Below are 26,664 nucleotides of genomic sequence, written 5' to 3'. Positions count from 1 at the left end.
CAATATATTGCCCAGCCCTACACACAACCTAAAGTTACGGTTTGGAAGATACATACAGTAAATCAAACAATCATGCTGAATAAGACATATGCTACTGGTAACACAAACACATGACATTGATTAACATCTTTTAACTTAACTTAAAACGATAACACAATGCATTCTGGGAACAATATGTATGCAAAACAGGTACATATAACACACCCGAAACTCATACGGGCAAAGTGTTGCCGCGTTCGATTTGCATTTGTGTTATTTTTTGGAACGATATATTTACATTTGAGCCCCCGCTGTTTAGGGCTGGCATCCAAATAGCAAAAATCTGTGTATAATTGATGCCAATTTTTTTTGAAGTTATAAACCGTGATTTTACCGGTCCAGCCCACTTGGTAACATATTTTCCTCCATGTGACCTCTGAGTTAATGAGTTTCACACCCCTGCACTAAATCATTTTCTAAACCTGATGAATAACAATAATTACTGTACATTTGCCAAGACTTTAGCCTTTTTGATGTTTTTTTTTTTTTTTTTGTGACCTTCATGAGCTCTTCTTGCGTAGTTGCGTAAACACGCGGCCATGTTTAAGTTAATTGCCTTTAACTTCAGCAAGTGCATGTGTGCAGCAAGTTGGGGGCGGGTGTTGGAGAAATGAGACGTGTTGTGTACAAGTAACTGGGATCTGTTCTAAAAATAGCTCAGAAGAATTAAAAGAAACTTAAAAAAAAAAAAAAACTTATGCTGTGCATTTCTTAATTTACCAAATATTCTATATTTTGATTAAAAGTGTAATAGATTGTGTTGAATGAAAGAAAGCTGTTTATATTTACTCAAATATTACAAAAAAAGGACAAAAACAGCAGCACAACAAAAAGAATTGTATATTGTACTCTTTTGAAAATGGGGGATCAAAATCCATGATAGAGGAAATCCGCATTAAGTGAACCACAAAGTAGCGAGGGACCTTCTGTTATATAAGCTGTACACTGACTACTTTTTATTTTTTCATTTCTTCATTGTTGCCCCATGACAAGATATAATTGAATATCAACAGAAATACTTCACTTTTTACTTAGTCACCGTATAATGGAACCAACAATACAAATAATAGAAATAAGCCCCTTTCTCATTATTATGCTGTTGTGACCAATAATTGACCCTCCTCTCCCACCATCAAGACTTGAGAGGTCTGATTTAATACACTGCTTTGAACCTGCTCCACATGCAGTAATTAGCCGCCCTCTGAGGTGAAGGCAAAACAGACTGTTATTAACTGCCATTTGTAACTATCAACCTACCCATTTTAAAAACATGCTTCTTAATTCCGCTCCTCAGGGCCCCCCTATCCAGCCCGTTTTGCACGTCTCCCAATTCCCAATGCAGCTGATTCCAATGACAGCGAATCAGCAAGCTCTGGAGAAGCCTGATAACGATCCTCACCTGCGCTGAAATTGAGAGACATGGAAAACGGGCTGGATCGAGGGCCCTGAGGACCGGAATTGAGAAACACTGGGTTAGGGGCATAGGTGTTGAAGCTGCTGGGGTACTTATGTCACCCCTAGAGTTTTAAAGGACCTCACACATTTACTGTACAGTAGCAACTTCTTGCAGTAACCTGTATCAAGGAATTTATAATAGTTGTGTTCCTGTCTACTTTGGAGTTTATTAACTCATTTGCTCCCAATAACGTGTAAATATGTGTTTTTTTTTAAAAATGGTTTTAAGTGTCCCAAAGACGTATTTATACGTTTTTTTTGTTTTTTTTTTGTTTTTTGTTTTTTTAATGCTAGAGCATACAGAAGGCGTTGATGCAGCCTCTCAACTGCAAAGAACGATTGCAGAAATGGTAGTTATTACAGAAACGGCCAGCAGGTGGCAGCAAAGGAGATCAACCAGGGCCACGTAGAAAAAAAGCTCAATTACTTACAATTTTAAATAGATTTGTGAAAACTCATGAAACTTAGCTCTCTTCTAATGCTAATTGCTGCAAAACGGAAACAGAGAAACATACTTTTTTTTTCCCGATGAAAGAAGAGATTTTAATCTTTCTTTTGATAGGTCCCATGCTTTTATGCACCCTATTCCGCTATACTGGCGTTTGCATTTGGCATTTCACACCTGTCATATTCTGTTTATGCAAGCAGACCATCATAACTGGCTGTTTGCACTCGGACCTCGAGGCTTCTCTAACAGCTTGCTTAAAAAAAAAAAAAAAAAAAAAAAAAGGAGATGTGAAGGAAGGCTCCCGTGATGAGCTAACACAGGTGTGAAAAGCACAACTGTGTTGCCTGAGGAGAACTCGTTTATAAAAAAGCTGGACTGACAAAAGAGGTGAGATTCGAACCTTGAAGCTCACATGAGGAGGACTTGATGAACAACAACAGGAGCAACGACAAAATCTGTCATGTTAGCGAAAAAAACAAAAACAAAACTTCTTGCGCACAACCAAAGATGTTACAAAAAGTGGAAAAAACGTTAATTATAAACCTTTTTCCGTCTCGAAGAGCATTTAATTGTTTTGACTACCACTTAAATGTTACTGGCATAGAGGAACAAAACTACATTCTTTGCAGTAAATAAATCCATTTTGCACCAATTAAGTGTAATTGGATAAAATTCCCACAGCACACCTGAGCACCACTGATTGCACACTAATGTACTCACCCGGAAATCATTGAATAAACAAAACCATTTCGACCCCATAATTGATAAAATTACCGACTAACTTGGGATCGGCCAACAACTCGCTCATCCATCCAAGTTTCTGCCTGTATCCTATTTGAGGCTACAAGAATTGCTGTAGTTTTATACTGCAGTAAACTATGAGGTGGACATCATTGATCGTTCTTCTAAGGATGCTCAGTGGGTTTTTAATCAGCTGCTCTGTTAATACGACGTGATCGCCTGAGAGAAACTCTGCTCAATCCATCTTTATCAGAAAGGACACATTTCTTTATCTTCGATTCACTCGCAAATTATTTAACAGTACGGTGACATTCCAAAGAATGACTTTCATTCTTTTTGCAACGCATTGGACAATTTTGTGCTTTGCATCATCAGAAGAAGGCAGAATTTTCCATACTATGCATAGAAACTGCAAATTGCTTAATATTGCGGAATAACTAAATGCCGTAACGAGTGGATTTTCCCGCTGGGGCATCAATACAGTCCTCCTCCTTTTTCTTCTTCTTCATTTAACTTCAAAACTTTTAGTTCAAACCGCTGTCATTCAATAAGTCACACTGGAATAGACCTTAGCGTAAAGATATTCCCAAGACCTCATTTCTAATCTGCGCGCCATTCACTTCCAGCCATTTTCACATTTCGCAATCCCGTTCGCTCCCGGCTGTTTTACTGAATTTTGACTGATTTTGCAAGGCCCACAGAATATTGTGTTTAATTGCTATAAAAGCATGGGACCTACCAAAAGAAAGATTAAAGTCTCTTCTTTCATCAGTTTCTATTGGTTTCCGTTTTGCAGCAATTAGCATTAGAAGAGAGCATATTTTCATCAGTTTTCACAAATCTATTTAAAATTGTAAGTAATTGAGCTTTTGTTTCTACATGGCCCTGGTTGATCTCCTTTGCTCTGCTGCCACCTGCTGGCCGTTTGTGTAATAACTACCATTTCTGCAACCGTTCTTTGCAGTTGAGAGGCTGCATCAAAGCCTTCTGTATGCTTTAGCATAAAAAAAAGAAAAAGAAAAAAAAAGGTATAAATACGTCTTTGGGACACTTAAACATTAAAAGAAAAAAAACAAAGATATGTACACGTTATTGGGAGCAAATGAGTTAAATGACAATTATTCCAAAATAAGAGCAGCCTCAAATAGGAGTGATTTAAGGAAAAAAAAAAAAAAAAAAAAAAAAAAAAAAAAAAAAAAAAAAAGGAAATGAGAAAATATATAGACCAGAAGTTACCTGGAAAAAAAAAATCATACTCCAAATAATTACTTAACTCTTTCCATACATAAGACATATCAATACGTCATAAAAGTCATAGTCGCCATGTACATATGACGTATAGATATGTAATAAGCATTTTTTTTTTTTTCCATCCAGGAGGTTCTGATGCAGGTTTTGACTGAACGATTAGGCTTGACTGCAATGTTGTTAAAAGAAACGGCCAGCGGGTGGCAGAAGTATAAGATCAGCCAGTATCACGCTAGGATCTTGTTGCAGAAGAAGAGAAGGAGGAAGCGTATGTTGGTAGGAAGTAGAAAATAAGCGATGGGCAGAACAAAACAGGTAACCCTGGAGGATTGCTTTTTGGTTATTAAAATTTTTTATTTTTATGTGCAATAAACTGTTATTTTGTTATCACAAGCACTTTTTGGAATGTTGTTTTAAAGCAGGAAAACATGTTTAAGCTGTCACAAAATAGAAAAAAATAGCAATGTTAAAGTACAAGTTGTGCTTGAAATGTTTACAAAAAGCTCATTTTCTACATTTTTAGAATTTGGAATTAGCTATATTCTAACGCTGATAACTAAAGAAAGGGAACAAATAGAAATAGACTTCTTTTTCTGCTGAAAGAAGAGAGTCTAATTTTTCTTTTGGTAGGTAACTTGTATGACAGTTGAAAAATGAGATGCATCTTGAACATCATGACTCACCTTCGCCATTTTTGTGGCCTCATGTGGTTGGTTGTTTTCCCCCTGTTGTTCGGTTTAATAATGAGTAACAAAATACGTTTGTCGGTTTGATTTACAAGGTTGAAGCTGGAAATGACAGAATCAGAGAAGTTGGTATCCCACCATGTGTTGAATATGCAAGCGCCACTAGATGCATTAAGAAATGGAAAATGAATGTTGACAAAAGCACACTCGCATCCAATCAATGATCTTCTCAGGCCAACTGTGTTTGTCATTCTCATTCTCAAAACAAATCCATCGTCCCCTCAGTTTATGAAATGGAAAGCACAAAAAGCTTCAAATCTGCACGGCCTTAATTTACTCTGAATATCAACCGTTTACTCTGACAGCTGTAAATTCAAAATGCAAGTCGGCTATTTAGAAAAGCTCTTTCAGACAGACTCACATTTTTTTGAAGTCACATATTGTGTATTCGGGCCAGTCAATGTAGCACACCACACGGCCAGGGAGCTGGTCGATGTTGGAGTAGTAGTACTGCGGAAAGGCCAAGAGTAGAGCCAGAACCCAGATCACTCCCACCACTACCTTGGTCTCTGTGGATGACATGCGCTGCTGCAACGGGTGGATGATGGCCATGTACCTGCAATTGGAACGTACGACAAGGCATTACAATTCAAAGTAGGGATAGACCGATAATCGGCCGGGACGATCGGCCATTTTTGAATCTGAAGGCCGATAAAGCTCACTGAGCAGGGAATACTTGCGAACGTAGCGAATTTGGGGTTTTCATCAGGATTTGTAAGATGTTCGCAGTCAGTTATTATTTGTCGTAAACACATTTGGAACATATTCACACCATTTTTCACAGCGAAAATCTTTTTGAAACGTTTTTACGAACCCTAACAAAAACCCCAAATGAGCTACATTCGCATGAATTTGTTACTCAGTGAGAAATTATATATAGTTTAAAAATCCCCCCCCCCCATTTTACTGCAAATGAATATCGGCTTGAAATATCGGTTATCGGCCTACTTGACGACAAATAATCTGTATCGGTATCGGCCTTGAAAGAACCATATCGGTCTATCACTAATTCAAAGTTTTTGAACATTTGAGTTTCTAGATTTTGGGGGGTTTTGTGACATCCTCCACGAACATGGAATGCGGCAACTCTGCCCATATGAACGTCCGGGTGAGTCTAGTTTGCATATCTTGGGTTCCCGGAATGCCTTATTATTTAATTAATGAGTTATAAGGAAGTTAATCCTTGTCATATGTGTATCTTATTTAACACATTTGCGTTTGATTTATATATTGCACTGTTTTTATTTATTTTTTTTAAACAAACCGTGACTTTAGGTTGTGTGCAAAATGGTTACTACCATGTAGCAGCTGCGTTGCTCATCTGGGCATTGTTTGTAACATTAAGATTTTAGTAGATTGATTTTGGATGGTGGATTAATGAATCGGGTCCTATTCATTTTAATACTCCATAGAGATCCTGACATTGACGTCACGCATCCCCAAAATGGCCGTTAGAGCAGACATTTTGGCATGATCGAAAACACATCTGCCACTTTGCGTAAACGGCAAACGCCGCACTTGAACAATGATTGACAGCTGTTGTGGACAACGAGAAGAGGCAAATAAAGGATTGCGCATGATCCAGGCCAGCCAATGATGGCTAAATCAGCAGATGCTAACTGTTACCACACACAAAATGTGGGGGAAATCTGTGTCCTTCATTTGTGCTGCTACGGTTTAATGGGGGGTATATGCCACGGAAGAGGCGGGACTGTTTTTGCACAACAGTTTGTTTCCGGTTCGGTTTGCGACGTGTGGGCTACGTCAAAATACTTGTGCTTCCGACTTTGTGCCCCTCGGTTGCGCCTTCGTAACCTGGACCGGAACCAAACTCGTGTCCAAAATCACGGAAGTCGGAAGTCCCGCCTCTTCTGTGGCATATTCCCCATAGATATTGCAATAATTTAACAACTGACCACCACCATAAAGAAGACTACTAAGTTGCTAACTTACATAAAACACTGCCAAGACTTGCGTAAATCTGCCAACTTCGATGGCATTGTACAAACTTGTAAAGCCTTTGTATGATCAGATTTGAAAGCCTTAACCAGCAAAAGAGGAGGAAATTCCACATTAGCAACGTTGCGAAGTTGGGAAAAAACAAAACAAAACAAAACAAAACAAAACAAAACAAAAATACTCCTGACACTTCATTGGCAATCCTTAACTCATTCACTCCCAGCCATTTTCACAGAAGCAATCCCGTTCGCTCCCGGCTGTTTTACTGGATTTTGACTGATTTTGCAAAGCCCACAGAATATTGTGTTCAATTGCTATAAAAGCATGGAACCTACCCAAAAGAAAGATTAAAGTCTCTTCTTTCATCAGGAAAAAAAAAAACATGTTTCTGTTTCCGTTTTTGCAGCAATTAGCATTAGAAGAGAGCTAAGTTTCATCACTTTTCACAAATCTATTTAAAATTGTAAGTAATTTAGCTTTTTTTTCTACATGGCCCTGGTTGATCTCCTTTGCTCTGCTGCCACCTGCTGGCCGTTTGTGTAATAACTACCATTTCTGCAATCGTTCTTTACAGTTGAGAGGCTGCATCAAAGCCTTCTGTACGCTCTAGCATTAAAAAAAACAAAAACAAAAAACGTATAAACACGTCTTTGGGACACTTAAAACAAAAAAACAAACAAAAAAACAAAAACGTATTTACACGTTATTGGGAGCAAATGAGTTAATGTCCACCTTGCACATGTACAATATATCCTATATCATGTCCTTTTCATTAAAGTGACTGTCAATGCTCTTGGGGTGAATGTTGATGCTAGTTTTCGCCCTCCACGACATTGTAGTAGCCCATTAACACTGTGCCAATACTGTAATTTCCTGCCACAGGGGGGCGTGTTCAGACAAAATCACGCAACGTCAGGATCTCTATGAACACATTTCGCAGGCCTGATCTGGCTCCCTGATTTAAGGAAAACTATTTATTTCAAACATTGCATCATTCATCATCACTCTGTTCACATTCTTTGTCATCGCCTTCTCTTATTAGATTATTTTTCGAACAAGTCACCTGTGTTTAGCTACAGCCACACATCAACTCCTGGTGTGGGTTAAATATAAGCGCACACAAATCACACTGACAGATTGTAGGATAGAACGAAGAATGTTTGCTCAGTATGTACAAGCAGTCACTCATTGAAAATATAAATCTTTATTTGATATATTAAAAATGATAAAACCTCCTGTTGAGAATCCAACTCCAGAGGAGCAGTTTTAATTGTGTCGACAGGAATGATTGAAGATTTGAAGTCAGACCATTTACCTAAACAACTGACTAATAATTGGCTTCATAATTAAACCATTTAAATACCTTGTACATTAGTAGTGACTGGACCTCAGTAGTACAATAAATTAGTTTGAAACACATTTGCTGACCTATGCAATTGCCCTTTAGTGTGACCAAAACCGGTACACGTCAATAAATATTATAATTAGAAAATGATTGTAGCAAGCTTATCAAGATAAATTGCATTCATATGCACCAATGAATACTATGGTACAATGCTTTTTTTTTTTTTTTTTTTAAGAGGTCTAATTAGAGGCTTAATCCCCCTAATAACACAAATAAATAACTCTAATAGACTTCTCACACTAATTATTTCAAATACGACAAGCCTTTCAAATCTCTCAGTGGCGTGTTTAAAAGCACACACACACACAAAAAAAGATTTACTTTGTCCTTGCTTCTAACAGCTCTGGAAGCCATGTGGCTTTTCTTTGTGTAGATGTTGACGTTGTGGATGTCAGAAACGAATACACACCTGGCAGAGATCCAACCTCTCTGCTTGCAGCGACGATTCACAGTTCCTCTCGAGCTGGCGTTGAAATTAGGAATGAGCAAAGTCCATTCCCAGCTCTATTTTTAACGGTTTACAAGCAGCAATTATAAGACTATTACGCATTAAGCTTGTCCTTGTCTGGATTTGTACTTTTTAACTTGTGGCACTTGGTGGTGCTGCTCTAACAAGACTGTAGCAATCATTGGAAGAAAATTAGTGGGTGTAGTAAACATAATTTTTTTGCAATTATTCCTCTCGCGTGCCTCTCTGATTGGCAGTACGAGGCCAGCGGAAAGGAAACCAATAACAATGGTAAATAAAGTAATCTGTAACAAATCGGATGAAAACGAGGTGGGAGAAGGTTGACTTGATTAGAGGAACTTCAGTGGCTGTTTCTACAAAGTTCCTTTGAGTGCGGAAACTAGACAGGAACTAGAATATTAATATTACTACTACATATGCGACTTCAAACAGTCCAGGTATGTTTCCATTAGTGTTGTTCCGATACCGATACTGGTATCGGCAGATGTGCCGATACTGCATTAAAACAGTGGTATCGGTATCGGTGACTACTCACAAGTAACACGCCGATACCATTAATTCCAACACTAATATAGGATTTTAGATGCAGCAGCTTGTGTCTTGCTCATGCACGATATTCACTGATATGTGCCATGTTCACTGCATGCCGATCTAAAATGTCCTATTGGCCCTTGAATGCTTTGAAGCAATAGCACGACAGCTTTTTCATGTTAAGGGAAAAAAAAAAAACTTTAAGTATCGGTATCGGCCGATACTGCAAAGCTGGGTATCGGTATCGGATGCCAAAAAATGGTATCGAACAACACTAGTTTCCATATCTTATGGCATGTTGAGAACCCATTAAGAAAGTTTAATGTGCACAAGACGGGTCATTTAATTGGTAAAATTATTGATCACAATATTAATATCTACGATACTGGTTCCAGTACTTACTTGGTATCAATAGCTCCCAAAATCTCAGGTATTGCACAGCACTATAGTGAACACACATAAGCGGACACAGAATGCAGAAAATGTAGAATCACAGCATATGATTGCCCAGGAATAGAAGCTAGACATTGATTACAAAAACGGCTTTTAATCACTATCGCTATTTACTATGTGATTCTGTATGCAAATCTGTTCGTGCTCGGAGTCTGATTGACTGACAGATTGTCTTTGATCCCTGATTTGGCCCACTAATCCGTCCTCTCAATCAGATGATTGGATGTAAGGAACTCCTTTCATCAATTAGCTGCAGTTACCACAATAAAAGTACACTTTTATCGTCTGCCAGCGCTGACTGTTCATTAATGTGAGCATTCGGTGTCTGCGCCTTTATTGCATTATTAGCAAAATTTTGCATTGCTAAATATTTGAAAGTTTTCAGTTGTTAATGCTGGTGGATGGTATTGGTTTGTTTATGGAAATATATAGGGATGCACGATAATATCGGTGGCCGATAATTATCGGCAATTATCGACCAATTTGATGTCAAACCGATAATAGAGAAATCTGCCAATAATTTTCGGCAATTTGATTTCATACAGATAAACCAGATAAAGAAATCCAGCAATAATTATAGACATGCCACGTTGGTCAATCTGTTGTGGTTATGGCTCATATCAATAAAATTCAGCTTGTGGTTCTTTACAAACATTGAAACATTGTGCAAAGTTTATACAATGTTTCAATGTATTTGTTAGACTTATAGTAGGACTCAAAAGTATATTTGTATTCAAGTTAATTTTGCAAACAATTATCGGCTTACTTATCGGTTATCGACATCGACACTTCTAAATTATTGGATTATCGGTATCGGTTGAAAATAGCATTATCGTGCATCCCTAGAAATATATACTCTGAAATTGTGGTTTGTATTGTTTCACTATGCCCAATAGCTGTGCTAAGTAGTGTCACACATTTACATCAGTTTTCGATGTTGCTCTGTCGCTTGTGCTCAAAGAAACTGTTTTTTTTTTTTTTTTTTTTTTTTTTTTTTTTTTTTTTAATCCATCTTTGAGTTGTGAGAAGAAAGGATGACAATTACAAATGAGAAATGCTGGCAAAAAGTAAACATTATGTTAACATTAACAATGTTAACAAAATAGTATTCCTATCATCGAGGTATAATTGTCCAAAAGCATCCATCTTGCAAACGGACCTCTGGCAAAACATGTCCATCCTCAAGATCAAGATCCAATCAGATTTGATTTTTTTTCCCCCGATGATTAAAGCGGGCTGGTGTTGATTGTTCTCTTGTTTATTCATTTTGAGGTGACATGGCTGCAAGGCAGCTGTTTATACGTATCCATGTGTGTGACATTGACTGTGATTGATTCGGACTGATGCACCGAGGCTCTTTTTATAAACAAGGGACACACTGGAAGTGAAGGAAACAAAAAAACAACCAGTTGAGGCCAGAGTCCAGTATAAAACTGGATTGGAATATAATAAAAAGGTATTCAGTGTATTGTTTGGACATATAATCCTGTGTAAATAATATAAACAATTTATGCTCTTTGACACTGTTTAAAATGTCGACATTTGGAAAAATCGCATGAAACTGGCCCCGTTTCATCCAGTCTTGTATATTATTAGCTCCCTCCTGTAAGTGCATTTTTCCTATTATTACTAGATTGTCATACAAGTTTATATTTTTGTTGAGCGTAAGTAGTGTTCCTATTAATGCGGTATTGAGTAATTAGTGTGGAATAATTTCCACCACTGTATTAGCCCACAAATCAAGGAGATGTGACGTGCAGAGCGGTCATGCGCCAGCATGTGACTTCATGATAATGCATCATAATCTCTTTGGGGTGCGACTTATGTGTGAAATTAACACATTATTATATCATTTCACATGTTAATTTCACACTAAACCGCAAGAGGGCGCTCTAGGCCTGTGTTGATAAGTTCAACATTGCCGGTAAAAGAGGAAGCGGCGCATCGTCTACCTCCCGAGTTGGGGGAGTTGTTTAAAAGTGACACCGAGGATGAAGATTTCATTGGATTTAGTGATTTGGAGTGAAACTGATAGTTTGGTGAACTTGTTAGCGTGTTCTTTATGCTAGAGTTATATGAATAACTGGGAAGGTTTTGTTATGTGGAAAAGGGGAGTTAGCCTGTTAGCTTCTCGCTGAGTGGGGAGTTGCTGTTAAGACCTCAGAAGCTGATGTCAATAAAACGCCAGCCTTTGGCTCCGTGCTTCAACACTCCGCCTCCGACTCCCGTCACTGCACAAACTCTTAATATGTTACGTCGTTGCTGACATTACCAGGCATGTCAGTCATGTAACGTTAGTTTACCGTACACTTATTCAGCCTGTTGTTCTCTCTTTTATTTTAATTTTAAATTGCCTTTCAAGATGACATGTACGTTTTTGGTGTTGGATTTTACCAAATAAATTTCCCCCAAAAATGCGACTTATACTCCAGTGCAACTTATATATGTTTTTTCCTTCTTAATTATGCTTTTTTTTTTTTTTTTTGGCTGGTTCCATTTATAATCCGGAGCGACGTATAATCCGAAAAATACGGTACATGGTTTCACTACTCAATGATTTTATTTCCCTTGGCGCTCTCAGAGGTAGAATTTAACCCCGATTTATTGTACGCATATGCAGAATACACAAGATACAGTCAGTGCTCCTGACAAAGATAACAGTATAACGTAAGACTGCAGAGACTGGGCCAGCTGCTGGGATTAGAGTTGATGTCTGCTTTACAATGATCGTAAAGAATGACACGGCAACCCACAACTCTGCTTATGGAGATGTTGTGCTGCGCAACACAAACGGACAAAGCCAGCATGATTCAACCATTGAAAGAGACAACAATCGGGTGATAGTTTCACTGTATGTTTAAAGACGATGCAGCTGGAGAGGAACAATGAGAGGAGAAACACATGCTGCATATGCTATGCAAGGCTCAGTCCGACCATAAAGATGATAAGAAAAATCATTATTGAGGAAATAAATCAATTGGAACAGGTTGATAGGTTCTCAAGAGCTCTGTTTTGGAAGAGTTTGGTTCAGTTTTTGGCCACCATACGCAATGGCACATGAACGAGCAGAGGTTGAAACACTGCCCAATGATCACTTTTATGTCAACAAAGAAAATGAATGGTGTGGGAAGAGGCAACATTTTCTGCCACATGCCAAGGAATTGCAGTGTAGTCCTCCGTTATTGCCTTTGATTGACTGTCATTGGTCCTGTTTTTTTTTTTTTTTGTCAACTTTATTGGCGGTTTACAGTGCATGATGTGAATGGCTACTATTTATTTTGCTGCTACACAGCTAACCCTGTCTGGTGATTAAAATAATTCATCAATTTATTCATTTGTCTACTAGGTAATCGAGATTTATCACACATTTCCTTTGGGCTCACTAAACTTGATCATTATTTAGAATCTATCAATCAAAATACTATAGTTGACATTGATTTCTGTTTTCAGATGAATGGCATGGTGTTTGAATGAGGAAACATTTTTTGTATGCTTTTTTTAACAGCTGAGCTACAGAGCTTGAACTGATGAAAGTGCCTCATCAATTTGACATTGCACAATGAACTGCCAACTTAAACAGCAGACAAAGCACATAAAAACAGTTACAAGAAATTAGCTTCAAAGCAAAATGTACACAGCTTGTTTGTTAAACGTAATATTTCGCATTCACAGTAATTGGGCCCCAAGATTGAATGTCAAAATTGTCTCAGAACATAAAATACATTAAAAAAACAAAGTCCTTTTTCATACACTTGATGGAATAACATTACTGTAACAACTAAACTGTTTTTAAACATGACTCAAGTCAGCCATTTCACACTCTTCTTTTAACCAACTCTAGTGAGAGTACAGTTACTTTAGAATAATATAATATACTGTATATATAATAGGGGTGTCAAAATTAGTGCATTAATTTTGAGTTCTAAGTTCCTTTAATGCCACTAATTTTTTTTAACGCGCGATTAATGACCACTACTTGGGGGAATTCCAGTCGCAAGGCAGCAGACACATCCACGTCAACATTTAGCAGTAATAAATTTAATAATAATAATAATGCATGTATTTGTTGAGAGTCATCAAGTTGTATTTTACAATTTTAAAAAAAGTGCAGAATTTCACAAGTTACTTCATATTAAAGATTAGATAGCTCTTAAAATGAAAAGAAAAATGTACTGAGCTGTCACCAATGTCTTACAAATAATGCCATCTAGTGGCAGAAAATTGACCTCAACACAAATCAATATCACACTAGTTGTTTTTTTGTTTTTGTTTTTTAACAGTACAGTACGTTTTTAATTTGAACTCAATTGTATTATGAAATTTCTTTGTCACTGACTAAAATATGCAATATTTCTATTAGTTTAACACTTTTTTCCCATTTTTTGGGGGTTATCAAGAGTGTGAATACTTAGGAAAAAAATATTTTATTGTACATTTAGAGCAGATATAAAATGTTACAATTAATTGTGAGTTAACTATTGAAGTCATGTGATTAATTACGATTAAAAATTTTAATTGCCTGACACCACTAATATATAATACTACAATATATCAACATCATATATATGTATATATACTAGGGGTGTGAATTGCCTAGTACCTGACGATTCGATTCGTATCACGATTCACAGGTCACGATTCGATTCGATACCGATTAATCCCGATACAAATTTATAAGTCGATTGTTGCGATTTTTTTTCATTCAAATTTAGAAAATACTAATCAGTAAGCTTGTAGAGTGTAAGATTTATATGAAAATGTATTATTTATTTATCTGAAATTTCAGTCTTATAGAGGTTGTAATCTGTTTCATGTTTGAACAGCATTAAAATAAAATATTAAGGCTTAATGTTCCATTCATATAACATTCTTCCATGCTCAAGGTGTGAATCCTAAAAAAAAAAAAAAAAAAAAAAAAAAAAAAAAAATCGATTCTGCCGATTATTGAATCGATTCGAGAATCGCGCGATGTAGTATCGCGATATATCGACGAATCGATTTTTTTTTAAAACACCCCTAATATATACAATAATAATAATATTAAATATCAAGATCCATGTACTGTATTTAGACTGTATATATATTTTCCACGCCAGGTCCAATCAACCAAGGTGTACCACAGAGCTCTGATGTGGAACCCCTACTCTTCACAACCTGAGTGTATACTGTATCATAGCTGACTGACCTTGTCTTCCTATGCCAATGCCACCCTGATCAATACTGAAACACACCCATTCACTCAACTTCCATCATCACTATTTAACTGCATGCATGACATAAAAACCTAGATGATATCAAAACTACTGAAATTAAACACTGGTTTCGGGTGGGGTCACATGGTGGTAAACCATGAGGCCCCCTCCGCCATGCTTCACAGTTTGGGATGATGTTTGGTTATGTTGTTATTTTTACTCTGTATTCCTTCCAAACAATGGTTCCATCTGTCCATTGGTGTGTCTGCCAGTAGCGCTATGGAACATCCAGGTGCTCTTTTATGAACTTCAAACTTGTAGCAACACTTTTTGGACAGCAGTACCATCCTCTGTGGCCAGTAGCAGATTATGTCATGTGCAACATATGTGGCTCCACAGAGATACCCCAACCCCATATGGTTTTCCACTGTGTAAAGGCTAGAACATAGGCATTCGTACAGGGAAATCAGTTCCCCCTAGGAAATGCACTAGATAATAATAATAATAAGCAGAATATATGCAGAATAATGATCATATCAATTGCATGAATCATTTATTTAGATTAAAACTTTCCGGTTACATATAAGAACAACTGTTATTGTCTCCCATCCCTGCTATATGAGGAACATGAACAAGTTGGTAGGTAAGTAAAATACTAATTTTACTCATAGTGCAAATAAATGCTAGCCAGAAGGCAGTCAAAGATGCAAAGGCTGCATTTTATTCAATTGTAATTTTAGAGCGTCATAAAATTCCTAGAATTTTAGCTTAAATTTTAAGCTTCATCACTAACCCTACATCTGGCCATTTTAATGACCTATCTACTGAATTATGTGACAGGTTTTTTTTAAATCTTTTTAACATCCAAAGTTGGGGACATCAGGAAAGGAATTACCACCCCACTCTATACAATAAACCTGGGCGGGGTTATTCAGTCTCATTTTAGCGGTTTTGAGCCAGTGTTGCTTCACATGAAGCCAACTTTGTGCTGCCTCCAGATCCTATATTAATTTCGCAAATAGGTTTTTAATACTCTGGGTCCCACCATTTGATCCATTATTAAAAGTACACAATGGTGCCGCCCCTCTGCTTTTAAATACACGGTAATCCAAGGTCGCCGAGGATGTTCAGCGGCTGATTAATCAAAAGGCTACAACAACAAACGCAAATCCACTATGTATTTTCATGTACAGTGTCTACTTACAAAATTAATTGGTTCTGGAAGAAAGTTCTTAAGTAGAACATTTTGTAAGTAGAGACGCATTTTCCATGTAAATGCCCTAATCCGTTCCAAGCCTCCCAAAATTCGGGCATAAATGTATTATAAAGCATAAAAATGCATCAAAACATGTAACAAATACATGTTACAATTAGATTATTGCACAATAAATGAGAATTGTGCGTAATGTAAAAAAACAAAGAATAGAGTAAAGAATAAAAATGATGGTCATTTACCTTTTTAACTGCTGTCCTCGTCGTTTTTTGCCCTCTTTGTTTCGTGTTCTCTCTCAGAAGTGTTTTTTTGCCTGGTGTTTTGTAAAGAACTGATCCAAGGATACTTGCTTTTTTTTTTTTTTTTTTTTTTTTATACCAAAAATGAAAACCGCAAATCGAATCGAAATTGCAATATTTGTGAGAAGAAAAATCGCAATTCAATGTTTTCCTCAAATCATTCAGCTCTATAGAATACATAAATGAAATGCTGATTGAATATTAGCTTGGTAGGTTCCTGAGGTCTACAGACTCAGGCCAATTAGTGATGCCCAGAGTTCAACACAAACATGGTGGAGCAGCATTTAGCTGTTATGCTGCACACAAATAGAATGAGCTGCCAACTCAAGAAGAAGTGAAATCAGCTTTGGGTGTCAATGCTATTAAATCTTAAAAACATTATTTTCTCCCATTATGTTGATGTTTTTAAAGTACTGTATTCTGTGAATGTGTTTAAATGTTGACTGTTGATCTGTTGTTGTGACTTTAATAAAGAGCAGATCACATTTTATGACATGATCATGAGATTATGAAATCCATTACATTTTAATTACCTCACGAGATAGTGTTAAGCAGCCTTAGGTCCCTTGAAAGTCACTATCTAAAAAGTTAATTAATCATTTATATACTCCCCAATTTCCCTTCCAAGTGTCACAGGCTGAAGCCAACTACCAATTTATGGCAGAGCCGCTGATGCAATTTAAAGTTATTTTACTTCCATGTCTTTAGAGACAGAGGAGGGAAATACACGCAAGTTTTATCTGACAAAATGTTTTGAATTATTGCACAGTGTAGCTGATTTGAAGGTAACAACACAGAAACTTGGGAATTGTGTTTTAGTGGAAAAATCATAAAAGGGTAAGGTGTAAAGAATCAAGTAGGGTATGAAATAAGGTGAAGTAGGGAATGGACTAATAATTAGTGTTGTTCCGATACCGATACTGGTATCGGCAGAAGCGCCGATACTGCATTAAAACCGTGGTATCGGTATCGGTGACTACTCACAAGTAACATGCCGATACCATTCATTCCAAGGCTAATATAGGACTTTGGATGCAGCATCTTGTGTCTTGCTGGTGCACGACATTCACTGATATGTGACATGCTCACTGCATGCCGATCTAAGATATCCTATTGGCGCTTGAATGCTCTGAACCAATGGCAGGACAGTTTTTTCATGTTGAGGAAAAAAAAAAAAACCTTAAGTATCGGTACGGGCCGATACTGCAAAGCTGGGTATCGGAATCGGGGACTAAAAAATGGTATCGGAACAACACTGCTAATAATCATCCCTAAAGTGAGAGGAATGAGTTAAATGTTTTGAATGTCACATTGAAATCATTTTTTTAAATTAGGAGTCATGGAAAATAGTCAGAATCAAGTAGTTTTAGTATACAACTATTATCCAATTTACGTAAAAAATACATTTGGAGAAAATAAATGCTTGTAAATCTGGTTAAGTGAATTTAAGCATAATTATTTGCCCAAGTGTAAAGAGCAAATTAATTCAGCTAGAAACATGAAGCAGACACTGTTTGCTTTAGTGGGCACCATAAAATGATGTGGTGATCAGGATCTCGTCCTTGGTCCTTAACACCCATGCAATACAGTAAGAGTGTTTTGTCCTGTGCGCCACTAACTGTTTGATAACCAGCAACCAGATTTCCATTTTTGAAAATCTGCCAGCATTCCGTCAGGTAATATGATGTCAATTGTGAAAATGTTTTCATCTATCATAACATCATACCATCATATTCAAAATGTATCTTCTGCCCACTGCCCCAAATTAATGATGCAGCGTAAGTTTGGCAGCATATTATTTTTATTCCATTTTTTTTTTTTCATAGGGGGCCAAAATATCAACACTCACTACAGTGTACTGTTTCTAACTGGCAAGCAGATCACACTGCTCATGCATGGTGCTCATATTGCTGAGAGAAGAAGTGAGAGTTTTTATGTATTTATTTGAAAGCTGATAGTAAATTTGTGCACATATATCTATAGTAAAGCTTACAGCGCTTCGTGTATCTCGGCTCACTGACAGAAACAACATCCACTGATGAATAGCAATCACATATGAAAAAAAAAAAAACATTACAGCAATCACATTTAATTTGTCACATTTTAAATAGTCTATATTGTATATGTACACAAAATGAATAGAATATGTAGAAATGTGGAAGTTTACCGTTTTCTTCATTCTCATCACCAAAACGCTAACGGCAAGCGTTAAAAGGTTTTGGAATGCACCAGTAGAAGCGGTTTAGCTAACCTGTCGAGGGCGATGGCGGTCATGGAGTAGATGCTGGCGAACACGGCCGCGATAGGGAAGAAGTTGTGAAAGCGGCAGTAGACCAGTCCGAAGTACCACTCGTTGTGAACGGCGTAGATGAAGTTTATGACCGTGTTGAAGGCGGACATGGAAGCTTCGGCGAACGCCAAGTTGAGCAGGAAGTAGTTGGTGACCGTCCTCATGCGTTTGTGCGCCATAATGATCCAAATCACCGTCACGTTGCCGACAACCGACACGATGACTATACAGCAGTAGGCGACGGCCCACAGGAAGATTCTCCAGGCCGGCTGCACAAACTGGTTCCAGTACGCGGTGCCGTTGTTGGTGTCATTGTTGCTGGTTGTCCAGTTGACTTCGTCCGCGCCGTCAAATAGTGGATCCATTTTACACCACTCGGGAGTAAAAAAAAGTCTCACTCACCAAATGGAAGTCTTGTGAAATTCGGGTCTGATCGATGAAAACTTTCACATTCACACGTGGACGTATGCAAGATTTCGCTTCTACTATTTGGGGTTCAACTGAAATCTAATTGTTGCTACATCTTCACATTTGCACGATGCGTAAACTGCAGCGCGTATTTTACGCGCGTGCCCGTGCAACCAAGAGGGAATGCGGAATCTCCACGATGCGAGTTGTGCTCAGTGCTCACAGTCCTGCCCATGCTGTCTGTCACCGTGCTCCTTCCCCTGACTGCTTCCAACACGTTGCACACACGCTGGAGAAAATGAGCTCACGTTCATTTATAACCTGCCTCCTACTGCCCCCTGTGGTGCCACGATAAGGACTCTCCCCACCCCTTCGTCAAATGAGGTTTTCATTGGTGCGAGTTTGTTTGATTATTATTATTTTTAATTATTTAATCATCAACCATGTTGCCAAAAAATAAAAAATAAATTAAAATTAAATGACAAAGTAAAGAAAACATTTATTCTTCATGTAATCATTTCTGCTTCTTGAGGATCAGGAAGTGAGTTGGAGTCCATTCCAGACGCTTATATTTATGGAGGACCAAAACTGCCAAAATGTAAAATAAATTAATGACTAAATAAATAAATAAATGACTAAAAAGTGAAAATAAAAACAATGCATTTGTATTTAGTTTCTGAATTAGATTTTTATATCCGTTTTTATTGTCACTTTTAGTCATTTATTTCGTCATTTACTTATTTATTTATTTATTTGTTTATTTGTTTATTTAGTCATTTATTTTTTTAGTCCTTTATGTATTTATTTATTTATTTATTCATTTGTTTGTTTGTTTATTTATTTAGTCACTTATTTATGTATTTATGTATTTATGTATTTATTTATTTATTTATTTATTTATTTTTAATTTTGGCAGTTTTGGTCTTCCAAACATATAAGCTTTGTAACATGTGACAGCCATATTATTCTGGCGTACACTATAACAAATAAAAACATGAGATAAAAAAAAAAATCATTGTTGTTCTTATGTGGGAAATGAGTCTAAATCAGCAAAAACAAAATGGCCAGCAGAAAAAATGCGGGTCTGAAGGGGTTACTCTATCATAGCTAATTACATTTGTTTACATTTAACTGTCAAATCTAATTCAATCAGGATTCAGGAGTTTATTTGTTGTGGGTGGCAAGACTTAGCAGGTGACCTTGGCGAACTTGCAGTTTTCAGGTTCAGGCTTCAAATCATGGTAGGTCAATTGAAGATGCAGTACTAAACTGTTTGTAGGTGTTTATTGTCTGATAGTGCCCTGTGATTGGCTGGAAATCCATCCAAGATTTTTAGACATAAGCAGTAGGCCTATAGTAAATGGATGGATTGTTTATTGGTTTTTCTTGCTTTTATTGGCTCCGGATATAATTCCATCCATTGTCCACACCACTTTTCCTCATCATAGAGTTGTGGGGGAGCCGAAGCTTCCCCGAGATGACTTTGGGCGATAGCCAGGCAGGGTGCACCTTTGACAGGTTGCTCAAAAATCGCAGTCTGAAAGGGGACATACAGTGGAAATTGACATTTAAATTTTTTATCTGGATTTCTGGAGTGCAAGCTCAGTGCCCACCCATCAAGTGTGAAATTAAACAACCAAGTAAATCTTTTGTGGGCTGCCTATTTCTGAAAATGTGTGAGAAAGACAGTTACGTCTAAACCAAAAGCCAAGCTGTGTCTGCTGCATGCTCCACGTACATGGATCTGCATCTTACTTATAAAGTGTCATTTGTAATCAAATATTGACTGACTCCATTAGGGATGTCGTTATGGGGGCTCGTCATGCTTTGCACTTGCTTTTTTTTAGACTTGAAGAACAAATTACCTCCTCTGAGATCCACCTCTAGTCTTTTTGGTAAACACGGCTTTGACCCAACATTATAGTTAATAAGATACGCCGCGGCTCATTTTGCGCAAGACGGGACCATCTACAAGTTGAACAAAACTGGTTAATATCAACACAAGAAAAATATGGGGTGTAAAGATAGACATAATGATCATTTGGTTATTTTGACAAAAGCATGTCACAGTCATGTTACTTAATAACTGGGACATTCTTTTTTTAATAAAGATACCTGGCACATACACTGAGGTTTAAGGTTATCCGGATTAATTTTTCACATCACTTACATTTGCCTACGTTAATAATTAGTACTGCCAGAAAAGCCGCCATATGTTTGGGACAGGGCAGTATATGGTGTGAACTAGGGGTGTTAAAAAAAAAAAAAAATCGATTCGGCGATATATCGCGATACTACATCGCGCGATTCTGGAATCGATTCAATTAAAAAAAATCGATTTTTTATTTTTTATTTTTATTTTTTTTTTATTATTATTTTTTTTTTAAGAGCTCAGAATTGTTCATTCGGTAGTCTTACCGATTCAACGTCTTATCATCATTGCCTTTTTTTTTTTGTGTGTGTGTGTGTGTGTGAATCGATTTTTAAACTTCCATTTTTAATGGAAAAATATTCAACAAAACGTCTGACTTCGGGTTAGGATTCACACCTTGAGCATGAAGAATGTTATATGAACGGAACATTAAGCCTTAATATTTTATTTTAATGCTGTTCAAACATGAAACAGATTACAACCTCTATAAGACTGAAATTTCAGATAAATAAATAATACATTTTCATATAAATCTTACACTCTACAAGCTTACTGATTAGTATTTTCTAAATTTGAATGAAAAAAAATCGCAACAATCGACTTATAAATTCGTATCGGGATTAATCGGTTTCGAATCGAATCGTGACCTGTGAATCGTGATACGAATCGAATCGTCATCTACTAGGCAATTCACACCCCTAGTGTGAACTCGTGGTTAGCATGTCTGCATCACGCTCGAGTGTGGCGTTTACGAGTGTTTACTTAGCCAAAACATGCATGTTTGGTTAATTGAAAACCTTTGAAGAGAAGCTTATCTTAGGTGCGAATGTGAGTGCGAATCAGTCACGGGGTGGCAGTTGGGAAATTCGGGACAACTCCTGAACGGCCATTCTAAGTTAAATTGGTCCCACGATTTTAAAAAAAAATAGTTCCTAATTCCTATAATTTCTAATACACACAGCCTTCTTCTAGCAAAATATAATTATAGACTCCTGTTCAACAAATAGGGGCTGACTTATACTATAGGCCTGCATAGTGTCAACAATGCCATGCACAACAAGCACTGGCCCCACACATGCCAAGCGGATGCAGCGTACACACAGCTGGTTGAGCGGCTCGACCGGCGTCAGTGTCACACACAACTTAAGAGTTACAGACTGTCGGATGTTCATGCTCCGTCGTACCGTTGCTATCGTGCGACCAACAATTTAAGCAACCCTCAACTGGATCCACCCCTGCCCCCTACACCACTTTGGATTTGTCCTCATTTTTAATGAGCTCTGATTGGCTCTGGCTAGTCTCAGGTTCACCTTTTCAGCAATTTGTGAATACAGCAAGTTAGAAAGGTGAGAATGTCGTAAGGAAAGACGGCAGGCGAGAGAGAAGTGGGTGGTGCAGAACAAATAAGATTTTGAAAAAAAAAAAAGGAAACCTGTTGGAGCAAGGTGCAGCCAAATGTGCAAAGCTGACAGATCTTTTCTTTTGCTGAGGCAGGATCCAGCAGCATGACGACAGGTGGGCAGAGTGGGAAAAATGGCAAGATATTACACCGTAGTTGGCAAATGATTTACAATCAATGGTAACATTGGAAAATAGTTTTGTCCTTTTTTAATCAATTGTATGATTGATTCTTGTTGTATGTTCAACATCAGAAAATGATCATTTTTTTATGACCTAGCCTGATTGTAATGAGGAAACAATACATTTTCAGCAGTTAAGAAGCGATTTTACACATTAGTTGATATGTAAACAAACGTGCCGGACTACTCTAACTTAAGAACGCGTAAAGAGGGGGCGTGTTTTGTGAGTGCGTGTGTGTGCATGTGCGTGATTTATATCTGGCCTTTTCATACATGGATTGCCTTTGTGAGTAAAGAACATACCACTTACTCTGATTATAATTTTTATTATCAGCTGCAGCAACATCAGTGGTGAAGGTTATAAGCAGAAGGTTATTGAGTGACCCCCCCCCCCCCCCAGTAATGGCAGTGATGCTGAAGATGTGGTGCTGGTCTTGCAGAACGAGGAAGAAGAAGAAGAAGCGGTGGTCGTTATGGAGATAGCGAGTCGAAAAGGAAGAGAATGGAGCAGGAACCAGCAATGATGACCAGAGATGTGTGCCAGGCTGCTGTACTGTAGGCCAGTGGCGAGCGATCAATAAAATCATTGAAATAATTATAGTTATACAATACCTTAGTTCTACTGCTTTTTGGTCTTAAATTCCTGTGTAATTTGTCTTATTTTCCTTGCGGAGATATGGAAAGCCTACAGCGGAGAGTTTTTTTTGTTTTGTTTGTTTGTTAGTTTGTTTTTTGTTTTTTTTGTTTTTTTAAGAGGGTTTTTTTTTTGGTGTTTTTTTTTTGGAAAGCCAACAGCGGAGAGTTTTTTTTTTTGTTTTTTTAAGAGTTTTTTTTTTTTTTTTTTTTTTTTTTGAAGCAACAGCGGAGAGTTTTTTTTTTCTTGTTTTTTTTTTTTCTTTTTGGAAAGCCGACAGCGGAGATATTTTTTTTAAAAAATGTTAAATTTAATTTTATTATTATTATTTTTTTGGAAAGCCGACAGCAGATAGTTGGCACGCACGAACCATCACGATAAACGGGTCTCTCGCGAGAGGAAGCTCCGCTTTGTAAACCGGAAGGCCAGACGTTGTTTCTGTACGTGCGCTTTTGAACGGCAAAAAGGCTGACAGTCTAGCCGCAATGGCTGACAACGCGCATGCGAATAATTAGCTTATTTGGCTAGCGGTCAGTGGCTTTGCGTTTTGAATTTCAGGCCCAGTTTGTCCCTGGTGTGAGTCAAAGGTGTTCCTCACCTCTCGCACAAAGTCCACTGGGTTAGGCTTCAACTCACCTCTCCATAATGAAGACTACAAGCTGGTTTACCATAAAAAGTCAAGTTGACATTTTTGAAATGGAACCTAATGAAATGCAACGTTCTTTTGACAGGAGCAAACAAAAAAATGAAAATAATGAGATCATAATAGTAAAAAAATATCAACATGAGTAAAGCAAAGCCAACAATGCCTGCATACATTCTATAAGCGAAATATATATGTACAGTAGTTGTAGCTGCATTTGGTGTTCATTAATGCTGTTCATGCAAGTGTTCAGGGAGTAGAAGTGACTTCATAGTCGACAGTGCCCTTATCCATTTCATTAGCATTTTGCTTCTGAGCTGCTTCTATTTTCTCAGAGGTCAGTGCAGTAGCAAAATGCGAGATGGTGAACGTGCCTATTAGAGTTTATTAATTGGTTTCCTGATGACACCGTATGTTTTCAGAATGAGTTATGTGGAACACAAACAATTTTGACACATTTGATTGGGAGTTCATTAAAGTGTCGCATTAACTGTCATGAATGACAGTTCGGCTTATTAAATGGATGTTTGTTGATTTACAATCATGTACAGGAACATTGCTCGTGCCAGCTTATGTCATTACATACGGCAAGATACAAATCACTTTCTGAATAGACATCATCAGAGCTCATGTTTAATTTTTTTCTGAAACACAGTCAAATGCCACACAATTAAACATCTCCATTATCAACATAAACAACAGCTGGTAAACTTCATATTAATTTAAGACAAAAACATCAAGACAAGAGGGGAAATTATGCCAGATGTGAATATTTTTCATAATAACTGTACGGTACTTGCACTTGATATGAAAAAGGAAGACAGTATAGGCCTAGTATTGTTCGATATACCACGCTGCATGTGCATATCACTGTTATCACAATTTGGCAAATTTCAGATGTAAAAAAAAAAAACAATCTGTGGTGAGAATATGAGAGACTATGTCTCTGGGAAGCTTGTTGAAGTGGCTGGGGAGAGCGAAGTCTGGGTTTCCCTCTTAAATGGATGCCCCCGCGACCCGACCTCGGATAAATGGTAGAAGACGGATGGATGGATGGATGGATGGATGGATGGATGGATACTGGATAGATAGGCAGATACTGGATGGATGGATGGATGGATGGATGGATGGATGGATGGATGGATGGATGGATGGATGGATGGATGGATGGATGGATGGATGGATGGATACTGGATAGATAGGCAGATACTGGATGGATGGATGGATGGATGGATGGATGGATGGATGGATGGATGGATGGATGGATGGATGATGGATGAATGGATGGATGGATGGATGGATACTGGATAAATAGGCAGATACTGGATGGATGGATGGATGGATGGATGGATGGATGGATGATGGATGGATGGATGGATGGATACTGGATAGATAGGCAGATACTGGATGGATGGATGGATGGATGGATGGATAGACAGATACTGGATGGATGGATGGATGGATGGATGATGGATGGATGGATGGATGGATACTGGATAGATAGGCAGATACTGGATGGATGGATGGATGGATAGACAGATACTGGATGGATGGATGGATGGATGGATGGATGATGGATGAATGGATGGATGGATGGATGGATGGATACTGGATACATAGGCAGATACTGGATGGATGGATGGATGGATGGATGGATGGATGGATGGATGGATGGATGGATGGATGGATGGATAGACAGATACTGGATGGATGGATGGATGGATACTGGATAGATAGGCAGATACTGGATGGATGAATGGATGGATGGATGGATGGATGGATGGATGGATGGATGGATGGATGGATGGATGGATGATGGATGGATGGATGGATACTGGATAGATAGGCAGATACTGGATGGATGGATGGATGGATGGATGGATGGATGGATGGTGGATGGACGGACGGACGGATGGACGGTTGGATGGATGGATGGATGGATGGATGGATGGATGGATGGATGGATGGATGGATGGTGGACGGACGGACGGACGGTTGGATGGATGACTGGATATTTTTGCACCCCCACCCCCTCAGCCCAAGTTACGTCATGTGTTGGAAACCAACACATAGCAAAATTGGTTACCTTCCATCTACATCACAATTCACAAAGTCAAATGATTCAAAGCGTAGTCAGCTTTCACCGATTATCTTTTATGTGTGCATCAGGTCTTAGCTGTTGTTACAGATTCCACTCGATGTCGTGTTTAATCCTAGTTTGGCAAAACTATTGCGAGCTAACTGCCCGGCAGTTGTAGCAGACAGACTTGTTCCCTCCCGCTGACTGTCAGTCACAATTCTGATGTGATGAGCGAGGTTGGAGCTGGGGAGAGGAAGATAAGAGGTAAAACCTCCGCCTACAACATTCTGCCTTCCGCTCCGCATGTTGGGTTGAGCATATTTAATTATGAGCAGCATTTTGGCACATAATAATTTTCTGACTTTATTTACTGTTTTTTGGTTGTTGTTTTTTTGCCACATTACAAAAAGCTTTTCCACAAATGATGGAGAAAAGGTTCCAAAAGGATCTTTCAAATCGGTGAATTTATGAATGACAAGCCCCAAATAATTGTCGTGACTGTTTTGCACCGTCTATCGAGTGATCTAAGTGTATCTTTGTAAAGTAGTACTATACCACACAGTAAGTTTTGGCAGCCTTCACTGTAGACAGGAATATGAAATTGGTACAGACTGCTGGAACATCCTGTTCGGCATATTAAAATTGTATTCCACCTGTGGGAAGTAAAAATTATTTGATT

General features: G+C 37.9%; 1 protein-coding gene across 1 annotated transcript in view; it reads right to left on the bottom strand.

The window, feature by feature from the left end:
• tacr1a (tachykinin receptor 1a) overlaps positions 1-19,218 on the bottom strand; it is a 34,270-nt gene extending 15,052 nt beyond the window's left edge. The window contains exons 1-2 of the mRNA XM_077522481.1: positions 18,450-19,218; positions 5,039-5,233 (exon numbers count right to left, since the gene is read on the bottom strand). Coding sequence (XP_077378607.1) covers positions 5,039-5,233; positions 18,450-18,853 — 599 coding nt within the window. The 5' untranslated portion in view covers positions 18,854-19,218. The remainder of the gene's footprint in view (positions 1-5,038; positions 5,234-18,449) is intronic.
• Between the last annotated feature and the right edge of the window lie 7,446 nt (positions 19,219-26,664).

Source organism: Festucalex cinctus, chromosome 5 (assembly GCF_051991245.1).
Source record: "Festucalex cinctus isolate MCC-2025b chromosome 5, RoL_Fcin_1.0, whole genome shotgun sequence".
Lineage (NCBI taxonomy): Eukaryota > Metazoa > Chordata > Actinopteri > Syngnathiformes > Syngnathidae > Festucalex > Festucalex cinctus.
Note: the sequence above shows the minus strand (reverse complement) of the source record. Positions and strands in the feature narration are given on the sequence as shown.